Below are 11,527 nucleotides of genomic sequence, written 5' to 3' on the forward strand. Positions count from 1 at the left end.
CAGGTGCTCTGATATAGTCTCTCTCCTGTTTCTGTCCTCTTTAGCTGCATGACCTAAATCCCTCTTCTCAGTTTCCTCAACCACCAGCTAAATCTTCTCACCTGAAATATGCCCACAAAATTTCTTTCTCCCCTGCTTGTGCATGCATGAATACTTTTGTAAAGATCTGGATTCACGTGCAGCAATATATATAAAATATATAATATATTCTCATACAGTGAAGCTCATACAGACATACAGTAGTTTAAAGATTATGTAAAGCAGTGTTGTGCTCTTAAATTAAGTAAAAAATTATGGTAATTTTACTTTGCTGTGTATCTCAGCCTTCATTATTTCTCATTGGTATGATTCAAAACATAGTAGCTTGGACAAGGAAAATGGGACAATTATCAATCAAGAATAGTATCAATTAAAAGTTAAGGTTCATATTGTTTGCCCTTTTTTGTATGAAACGTGCTTTCCTTGAAACCAAGCATGAATTCTGTGTTGAACACTTGAATGATGCCTACTGAGTTAGCACAGGACTCCTCATCAGTAATCACTCCTGCTGCTGAGTTACACTAATAGCATCTGCCGAGTTGCTCCCTCCAATAACGTTAGAGTGTAATCCTCGTCAGCTAATGAACGACCAAGTAGGATTTCAGGTGCAGGGTAAACCTCGATTTCTATTTGTTCTGATTGATGGAAGAACAAGGAGCAAAGAAGAGAAATAAATAAGTACTGAATGCGACCCAGTTGGATTTAATTTGTTGCCTTCAAGTCCTCATTTGACGCCCTGCTACAGCAAGAAAGTACAGTGAGTGCTGCTATATCAATATTAATTGTATATGGTATCAACCTTGATGTAAAATACTGTCTTTCTTAAATAAAACAACTGTTTATTGATATGACTGTGACATTATTAATTTGTTTTGCCATAAAAGGTTACAAATTAAATATTTCCTCAATAAATATTAGCTGATTTTTTTCAGAATTCAAAATTAAAAACTAAATCCTGATATCAACTTAATTCTGGCAAAGTTTCCTATTTTCTAGATTTATCATATTAAGTTTGCTTTCTTTTGATTTAGTTAGAGCTACACTAAAAAAACACATGGACCAACAACAACGTTTTATCTGTGATAAGATCATCACTTTTGTTTAAGTCTGTTTAAACACATTTAAAAACAAGTCTAAAAATGTAGGTTAATTAACAAGGAGGTCAATCATTTAAATGTAAATCTCTGGTGTCAATAGTCAGTAATAATTGGATTATGTAGAGTCAAGAAAGCACCTACGCAACCAACAGTATCACTTTCAGCACTACATGTACCAGGTCAGGACGGAGCAGCTTATACACATGAAATATACACACAGAAAGACTTAACACAGCGATCAAGTGATCCACTTTATATTTCCTGTCCCATTTTGTTGCAGAGAGATATTTCTGCATATAGAGATATTTTTCTACATATTGCACTGCACACACGAAGGGCCCAGCATGCAGTATGATAACATATGGAGATATTCCAGTAGAGATAAAAAATAATGTTTAATTGCAGAGCTATGAACAATGCAGACAATTCCTCCGACTGTAGGTTTAAAAAAAACAATAATATAAGTAAGCCAAGGAATAAACATTTATTGTTCTGTTTACATTATATTTCAGCATGGAAAATGCCCAGTTTGTAGTTCAAATGTGGTATTTTGCAGAACTGAAAAGACAGAAAGGAACCAGGTTGAGGAAGTGAGAAGACCTTTGGCTGCCCAGTGTGAGCTAATGTTGTAAGCTCTGCTTCCTGGCGTTGTAGCTCCCAAAATCCCTTGCCTTGCATACATTGCATTTATTTTGTGCCCTGTCTGTGAAATAAAAAGCCCTCTTCAGTGACTTTTGTTTTTGAACACCAGGGTGCAGCATATCAACAACATTATTCCTTCTCCACCTTCAATATTTTCTCACCTTTGTTATCATTCTCTGGAGCAATAAGTGCACTGGGACAGGCTCTGTATATGACCCAGGGCAAAATTAGTATACTGAAAAAGTACACCATCAAAGAAAATATGAATATTGATGACTCATACATTAAAATAATATCAGTATATTGTGATAGTTATATTTAACTGTCACGAAAAAAAATCAGCCTCCCTCATTATATGACATTTTGTACAAAGAGATTCAAAATTGAATCAGATTATAATAGTGCTGGTGCGATAGAAGTCATAACTGCTACTAAAAATGATTGAAATAGGGCTGATAAAGTTCAAAATAAACTGCTGAGTGCAAAATAGACACTCTTCAGCAGTCTCATTAACTTCCTTACTGGTTTTGTGTGTGCCAGACAAAGCTGCAGCCATGGACATAGGTGGTTTGGAGACGGTGGTGGCAAACTCTGCCTACGTTTCAGCCCGTGGTAGCATGGACGGAGCTGCAGCAGCCACCATGCGTGACAAGAAGATGCGTGCCAGGCTGAAACTCCCACACCTCAGAGATTGTGAACACATGAAAGCATCTGTAGACACAACCTTTGACAGCATGTGTGTCAAACAGCCCATCGGCAAGCGCCTGTTCCAACAGTTTCTGGAGAGTGACGCGACCCATAAAAATGCTGGAGAGCTGTGGAAAGACATCGAAGACTACACCATATGCCAAGAGAAGGACAGAGTGCAGAAGGCCCAAAAAATGGTCAATAAATACTATGAGTCAGCTTCAAAGAATTTTTGCAGCTTCCTGGAGGAGAAGGCCATCACTCGAGTTAAGGAAGATTTCAAGAATGTCCGTGGTGACCTGTTTAAAGAGAGCGAGCAGCAGCTGTTCAAACACCTGGAGAAGAAGGCCACAGATGGCTTTAAGAACAGCATGTACTTCCTGCGTTTTGTTCAGTTCAAATGGCTGGAGAGCCAGCCTGTTGATGAGGAGTGGTTCATGGACTTCAGGGTCCTGGGTAAAGGAGGTTTTGGGGAAGTGTTTGCTTGTCAGGCTAAGGCAACGGGCAAAATGTACGCAAACAAGAAGCTGGAGAAAAAGAGGCTGAAGAAACGCAAAGGCTATGAGGTAAAGCACTGATGTGGCATCTAATGTTCCACCCATAGCCATTCATAGTGTCAATCAAAAGAATAATGACACAAAGTGAGCTCATTCTACTGGCAACCTCATGATGGCCTACAACAGGAAATACAACAGGTTGTGAGAGAATATTACCCAGTGAATGCAGAGTTTTAGTTTTACCACAATGTCTCAATGTCAGGAAGCTTGTGACTCTCTTAAAGACCTCACAAAGCAGCTCAGAGCCAGAAACAGAGACAGGACACTAGACTGAAGCCCACTGCTTCTAAAAGCATCAGTGGATAATGAAGACTAGTAAAGCTTGGTGGGTCTTACCACAAGACAAATAAAAACTTAATGATTAATGGCAGTGACCTACCACGACCAAGAGGATCCATGTATGTAGTTATATGCAGAATTCTTAAGGAATTTATGCCTCACTTCATATCGTTATACATTAATATGTATGAACACTAAATGTACCTGTCTGTTGTCATTTAGCTTAACAAAACCACACCAACAGTTCTTCAAGCTAGTCCGCTCCATTAAACATGCTACAGTGTGTTAAAGACCTTCCACACCCAAACAGGTATTTTCAGTTATGGCTGATTAGATCCTCTGCTCAGGTTCAAAATGAACTAACCAAAGACTCTGATAAGCATTGCTTCAATGAAATCACCTGCTGAGGTGACTGGTCTAATAAGGCAACATACCTGTGTGGCTGGACAGTAGGTGTGTAGGAGCTTTAATTCTTTCTAATTGCTGACATTGTGAATTCTTGCTTTTGTTGGACTAATCGTGTTCTGATGTTTGATTTGTGTTTAGGGAGCAATCGTGGAGAAGCGCATCCTTGCAAAAGTTCACAGTCGCTTCATTGTGTCGCTGGCTTACGCCTTCCAGACCAAGACTGACCTCTGCCTAGTTATGACCATCATGAATGGTGGAGACCTCAGGTGCTCAATATAAACACCAAATACAGCTTTACACACACACACACACACACGCGCGCGCGCACACACACACACACACACACACACACACACACAAACACTGAGATTCATAGACTGACCTAAACACCAAATACTTAACAACATGGGGACAGTGATCCACTGCTCTCATCTCTGCAATCAGCTTAAGGTAGCTAAAACTCATAGCTAATATACAAACTAGGCCATCAGGTGCACCATGCTATATGTCAGAGAGTAACTTAAGGAGTCTTTTCTCTTCTATTTTTCTTGATTTCAGAGAGGCTTCTGAAAATACTATAACATCCTACCCCATGTCTCACAGGTTTCATATGTATAATGTGGATGAAAAAAATCCTGGTTTTGATGAGAAGAGAGCACGTTTCTACACAGCTCAGATCATCTGTGGGCTGGAGCACCTTCACCAGCACAGGATCATCTACAGAGACCTGAAACCAGAGAACGTACTGCTGGATGATGCAGGTGAGCGATTTCCTCTGCGGCATTTCATATATCTGCATGTATGCACTGATACTACAGTCCCATAGTCAATCTGTCCAAACCCATGCAATGGTCTTCATCCATGTGAATGTAGCTTTTTTTTTGTTTTACCAAACACTACACCAGTAGAAAACACTGATTTGTGTTGTCTCTCTGGGGCTGGTATTACAAAGCAAGATTAGTGTCAGCTAACTGGCTTGATCCATGACGCTGGCTCACTTTTAACCGGAGGAAATCACCATGGTAACCTATTCTTCGCCACTAACTATCAGCCCACATACCAACTAATTAAATCGCTGGACAAATGGAGCTGTCATCAGTCTACAGAAAAAAAAAAATAAAATTATGAAATAGAATAAATGAAAAATACTTCTTTACATTAAAGTGAGATGTTACAAAGAGAACAGAGCAACATGATTAAAGATCAGAAATATAGCTTTGCTTTAAAACAGGGACATAGCAGGGTTCTAGCTGATAGTAGGTTTTAATAATAAATGACATTCACAGTTGTATATTAGTGTGCTGACATAGTGTAACTCAGCAGCAGGAGTGATACTCCTCAGTGATTTAGCCTATTTTACCCTCATCATCCATCAGTGCAGTTCAGGAGAACATGGTGGAAACATTTTATAAACAGAAAAAAAACATGTTTTATTATGTTACATTAATCAGGCATTCTTGCTGGGAGTGAATACCTTCTGTACGTAATAGTTGTCTTTTCAGTAGCCACATGCCACTCTTCTAATCAAAGCCTTTTCACACAGGACACGTCCGCCTCTCAGATTTGGGTCTGGCTGTTGAACTTCCACCAGGACAAGACAAAACTACTGGATATGCAGGAACTCCAGGTAAGTGAACGGATCCAATATTTTAAGATGAAGTTAAACAAAACTGGCCCGTTGGAGAGGAAAAACTATCATTCAGGTCAATGTTACTGTGAAAGAAAAGAGCATGTTTTTCTAAGCAGTCTGTTGTGTGTGAAATCATGTTGTCTATGAATATAGGTTTCATGGCTCCAGAGCTGCTCCAGAAGAAGGAGTACGACTACACAGTGGACTATTTTACTCTGGGAGTCACCCTGTATGAGATGATTGCCGCCAAAGGGCCCTTTAGAGTACGAGGAGAGAAGGTACTGAACATGTGTAACAGACACATCAGGGGACTTTTGTGGGCAAAAACATCCTCAATTCACCTGCTTGCTCTTGTCCAGTGCCGATTCTCTGTTGCCAAATCATACATACAAAATGTTCTTTTTCTTCAGGTTGAGAATGAAGAGGTAGCTCGCAGAATCTTGAACGATGCAGTTTCATATACACCAAACTTCAGCAAAGAGTGCAAGAGTATTTGTGAAGGCCTGATGGACAAAGACCCAGCAAAACGCCTCGGGTTCAAAAATAATGACTGCGAGGAGCTCAAGAATCAGCCCTTCTTCAAAGAGATTAACTGGGGACGTCTGGAGGCAGGTGGGCGTTGTCTGCAAAATCATCCACACACAAAAATATTGAAGCACTTATTTACAAATCTTCAGAAATGATTTAAATAGCAGTAGCTAGAACTAGTACAAAACATCAGGACAACATGCTCCTTCCATCTAATGCTCTTATTGATCAAATCCTACTGGAGAGACAGGTTGAAGAGCAGTTGTGAGAACAGTTTCATGTAGGTCGTAGAAAAGGTTTCAGTCGTAGTCATCTGGAAACAGTGTCCAGATGACTACGACTGAAACCTTTTCTACGATGGAACACTCCTGGACGAATGAAGGACTACACCGTCTTGTTTCATGTAGGAACTATTTTCTTTCTACCGATAGTTCCTACATGAAACTGCTCACAACAAATCTGTGGATTATCTTGAATAACCGGGTCATGATTTCTGGAAGGAGGCATTGCAAATGTAGTTTTTTGCCGCTTTGAGCACCACAAGCCGAGTGCCATATAGTTCCATTATATTCAAAAAATGCAGACATCTCTATGGCCGATATCTCCAAAACTCAGCAACTCACACCAAAACAATCTAGATGGCTAAATAGCACTACAGGTAAGAGGAAAGATATGTATTTTTGATTTTGGGGTGAACTGTCCCTTTAAGAAACTCAAGCTATGGATGACACAAAAGGGGGTGAAATACAAAAATAATAGGTATTTTTCATACGCATACTTAAAATGTGTTAATGTCCTCTGTGTTCCATCTAAAGGTATGCTCCCTCCACCATTTGTCCCTGATCCTAAGATGGTCTATGCCAAAGATATTAACGATGTGGGCGCCTTCAGCACAATCAAAGGTGTGGTCCTGGATAACAAGGACACCGAATTCTACAATGACTTTGCTTCCGGCAACGTCCCAATCCCCTGGCAGGAGGAGTTGATAGAGACAGGTGTGTTTGGAGAGATGAATATCTGGGGAGAGAATGGCAAGCTGCCCAATGACCTCAACCCAAACTATGTGGAAGCCAAAGGTGGAGGATGTGTGCTCCTTTGAGTAGAAACAGATAGAAACAGAGCAGAAGGATCTATTGAAAACGAACACGTTTAGATGTGGTATGTGCTCATTTGGCGCCACTTACTCCTGATCTGTTGTAATTAATTAATCTGTTGTAATTAATTAATTAATTAACATTAATATACATATTATTATGTACCTATATTGTAATACTTAGTACTAGTAATAGTGTTACTGTAAAAGTGGCAGCATGGTAAAACACCACATATTTGAAATATTATGTAACAAAAATGTAAATATGGTTGCACTAATGACTGCTGTAATCTTACTGCTCATGTCAATATCTCTGTTTAGTAATTACAGACAAATTAAATAAAAATCTGTTTGTATAGAAACCACATGTAATGTTTATATAATATAAATTATTTGGACCAAAGAAAAGCTGTTGTATTGACATTGTACTGTTATGTAATTATTCTTTATTTATTTATTAATTATATTATTTAACAAATAGTTTTTAAGTTATTATTATGGCAAACATTGTAGATAAAAGAGTTAAAAGCAATCAATAAAATCTTGCAAAGCACAAATACATATTTGTTGAGTCCTCTTTCCATGGCTTCACTGTTCACATCAGTGTTACTTGTTTTTGTCTTCTGTGATTTTGCACTGTCAATAGTTTGTCCATGTGTATTTGAATAGTGATTGTTTGTCTTGTGTTTTATATGTTTTCTTGTACCCAGCTCCCTCTTGAAAAACAGATATTGATCTCAATTAGACTGTTTACATCAATTATTAACCTATAACCTTCCCTGATAAGAAAAAATAAACAGAAACATGATGCAATGGAGTTGCCAGAACAGGAATTAGTACGTGCAAAGATGTTACAGCTCAACAGTGACATCATGAATGTATTAATGACACCTCCCTACTTCTTTTTCTTTTCTTTTTTTTTTTAAAAACAAAATCCTCAATTTCTTTCTTGTTCACACAGTTCTTTGCTATTAAGAATCATATTTTCGGATACATTTAAATTTATCAAAATAATTAAGATAATAAAAAAATAATACAGTGTAAGTAAGACAATGATAGCGGACTTTCCATCCATCACATCCAATGTGACACATTCATACCTGACAGCATTGTTAAAACTTTTAATTAACTCCCATCAATATAATTAAGTAATAACTAAGTCATTTTTTGTTTGAAATGTGACCCCAAATGCTAATTAATAATAATTAACAATGATATTTTAAATTAAAAAATAACATTTAGGCACTGTACCAACAGGTTTCAAAGTAAGAGCTGTCAAAAATTTAACAATTCTGCCTCATTTAGAGCTTATAAAGTGTCCACATGTACACATGAAAATGTCCCATAGTTTCCAGTAACAATTCCAGTAACAATGAGACATTCATATCACAATTCAGACAAGGAGCTATGTGTATTCAGGACTGTATTATGGAACAAACGGCTGGTGAGAACACATGTCAACATGGCTATTCAATCAATCACAGAAATTCATGCCGACTGTTTGCATATTAGCATATTAGGTTAAAGGCTTCATTACTAATCAGGTACAGTGGGCCCCTTGAGGCTTCAAAAGCCCCAGGTTCATTGTGTATCAGTTAGTTTGTATAGGGCCCTGTGTCAAATCTAGTTTTAAGACCTCTCCCGCATAAAAGAGCTAAGCTCTATCCTTGAGCCATCAAACCATATAGAGACTTTGAACATGTACATAACCCAGACATAATAACCACCAAACTAATTCCTGGATCAGTAGGCCTGCTCACCAAAGAATAATGGTGACTTAGCAGATAATTATCACCCAATAAAATAGTTAATGTCTTTTTCAGTGCTTGTTAATGAAAAACGTCAGATTTGACCCACAAACACTAAGGGTCTAAACGCTTTTCGGACACAATAGGAGGGTTAAGTACCCCAAAATTATAAAGGAACAATGTAATTTGCCTGTCTGTTGGTAATAAGGTCATTTTGAAAAAAATCACATCAGATAGTGAAGCAGAAGTCATCACTCCATCTTCCCTGAAATAGTAATAGAATAGGTACCCAGTAGTTAAATAATAACAACAGTATACAGAATACAGAGTACAGTATGACCAGAAAACTGAGCAAAAATCTGGATGGACGTTTTGGGGGAAGATGGAGTGATGACTTCTGCATCACTTAATAAATCTGATGTGAATGTATTTCAAAATTCCCTTATTACCAACAAACAGGCAAACTAAAAACACACTAATTATCATCTAGTAAAATCTGCTAAGTCACAATTATCCTTTGGTGCGCAGATTGGTAGTTACTGTGGCCATATAGTCTGGGTTATGTACGTGCTCACAATCTCTATGTGATTAGATGGTTCAAGGATATACATTGGCTCTTTTATGCGGGCGAAACAGGTTTAAGTCCCAGCCCTGCTGGTCATCATCTGCGAGTGGTTTAGCTTTATTACCCTACATACCCTGTAACTAAATGTAACAAGGAGAGAAACTACCACCGGATATATTGTAATTATAAATTCTCTCTAAATTCCTCCCAAACAACCAGATTATTGCTTAGTAGGGCATACATACACTGTAATAACAGAAGAGGTACCCAGTAGTTAAAAAATAAATGCAGTATAATTCCAGTCATATCCACTTCAGGTAAAAGACTTGGGGGGAAAAGACAGGACTGTGCTTGTGTTTTCTTCTTGTTTCTTTTCTTTTACTCGCTACTCAAGTTATTTTTTTGGTTAATACTTTTGAAATCAAGTGGTTCTTTTTATGACTACTTTTATTTCTACTTGAGTACTTGTTTTTGTAAAGTAACAGTGTGTAGTTCTTTGTGTGTATGTGTGTAGTTCTTTGTGTGTTTTTCTCAGGGCGTGTGTGTGTGTGTGTGTGTTGTAACACAGGGGTGTCAAAGTCCCCTTCCCTTCACACATCCCTCTTCCTTTCCTGGACATTTGGCCTGTCACTGAACCTTACACTGGTATGACAGTTGTTAGATTAAAGTAGTCATGGGTTTATGGGAAATGAGAAGAATGATGGACCAAAGAACCAACTTTTCAATATACATGAATCATCTGAATGGACCTCTTGTATACATGCTTAATATGTTTTTCCCAATTTAATCTTTCATTTGCAATACATCTTAAGAATTGTATATTACTTGGAGAATCCCTGTTTCATTAGTATATATTTCAGATTAATTTTCGAGTAGGAGTCTGATTTTGTTACAAAAGATCGATTCCCATAGGTAGAGCATGGGTAGGTCATAAAGTGAAAAGATGGCCCAACATGTTAGTGATTGTGACATATCCAACATCCCCATAAGAGTATCTGAGTATATAAAATTAAAATTATGAAAAATGTGAAAAGATCTTGCTTGCAATTCATGTATTTCAACATAAAATAGCATGTTTTGAAAACATTGAACTAGACAACAGTGAGTATTTTCTAAAAAAAAAAAAGGTGCAGATGAATCTAAATGTGAAATCTTTCTCAGAAACCTCTTCTGAACCACAAGCGAGGGGGAAAATATGGGAAATGAGAAGAATGATGTACCAAAGAATAAACTTTTTTCATCATTTAATGGGCCTCTTGCATACAAGCTCAATATGTTTTTTCCAATTTAATCTCTATATACACAAAGCAGACAAACAAGCAAAATCATGTTTGTAATTAATGTATTTAAAACCAGTGGTGGAATGTAACTAAGTGCATTATTCTACAAATTTGAGTTACTTGTACTTTACTTAAGACATTTCTTTTCATACCATGTTCTACTTCTACTCCACCACATCTCAGATGGAAATATTGTACTTTTTACTTCACTACATTTATCTGACAGCTTTAGTTACTTTACAAATTAAGATTTTTTACACAGAAAACATATGAAGGGTTTATAAAATGTGATTTTTTTTAATAAATTAAACTTCCCAACAGTTTATACAAGTACAGCTGAAATGATTAGTTGATTAATCAATTAGTCAATTTACAAAAAACTATTTTGATAATCATTTAAGTCATTTTTCACCTAAAACATTACCTTTAACAGTAGTAATGCAAAATGCTTTCTTCTGGTTCATAAGAGGTTTTTGAGAAAGACCCCCCCCATTTTTTTTTAGAAAATATTCACTGCTAGATAAGGTAAATGTTTTTCAAACATTTATGTTTAAATACATGAATTGAAAGCGAGATCTTCCAGATACTTTTCACAATTTATATTTTATATACTCAGATAATCTTATGGGGATGCCTCAATCACTCACTAACATGTTGAGACTTTATGATCTACACCCCTGTTTCCCCTTGGGAACCTTCAACACCACCCCTCCCTACCCCCTACGCACCCCCAACACACACATACGCACGCGCATGCACATGGAAATGGGGAATTTTATATACTACTCATATTGATTTATAAGACCATATTGAAGCAGTGACTTCACCAAAACTCAGTTACATAGAGTACACAAATACTGACTGTTCAAAGTAATACAAACATCACATTATTTACTGAAAGCACATTACTGAAACCACACATGAATCAAAATCTAAAGTTCAGTGGAGAACTGCACAAAAGTTTGTTCACCTTT

At 37.3% G+C, this 11,527-nt stretch overlaps 1 protein-coding gene across 1 annotated transcript; it reads left to right on the forward strand.

Annotated features, from left to right (window-relative positions):
- The first annotated feature begins 573 nt into the window (after window positions 1–573).
- On the forward strand, window positions 574–7,517 carry grk1b (G protein-coupled receptor kinase 1 b). Its single transcript, XM_044223786.1, has 8 exons — window positions 574–796; window positions 2,319–3,031; window positions 3,848–3,975; window positions 4,313–4,470; window positions 5,253–5,336; window positions 5,493–5,617; window positions 5,750–5,951; window positions 6,683–7,517. Exons 2-8 carry the CDS (start codon window positions 2,333–2,335, stop codon window positions 6,964–6,966), a joined length of 1,680 nt encoding a protein of 559 aa, XP_044079721.1. The 5' UTR covers window positions 574–796; window positions 2,319–2,332; the 3' UTR covers window positions 6,967–7,517.
- The last annotated feature ends 4,010 nt before the right edge of the window (window positions 7,518–11,527 follow it).

The sequence above is a fragment of the Siniperca chuatsi genome, linkage group LG14 (genome assembly GCF_020085105.1).
Source record: "Siniperca chuatsi isolate FFG_IHB_CAS linkage group LG14, ASM2008510v1, whole genome shotgun sequence".
Taxonomy (NCBI): Eukaryota; Metazoa; Chordata; class Actinopteri; order Centrarchiformes; family Sinipercidae; genus Siniperca; species Siniperca chuatsi.

Coding starts and splice junctions, on each gene's coding strand:
- grk1b (XM_044223786.1), top strand. CDS start 2,333: ATGGACATAGGTGGTTTGGAGACGGTGGTGGCAAACTCTGCCTACGTT. Junction 5,337..5,492: donor TGGATATGCAGGAACTCCAG/GTAAGTGAACGG, acceptor CTATGAATATAG/GTTTCATGGCTCCAGAGCTG. Junction 5,952..6,682: donor CTGGGGACGTCTGGAGGCAG/GTGGGCGTTGTC, acceptor TTCCATCTAAAG/GTATGCTCCCTCCACCATTT.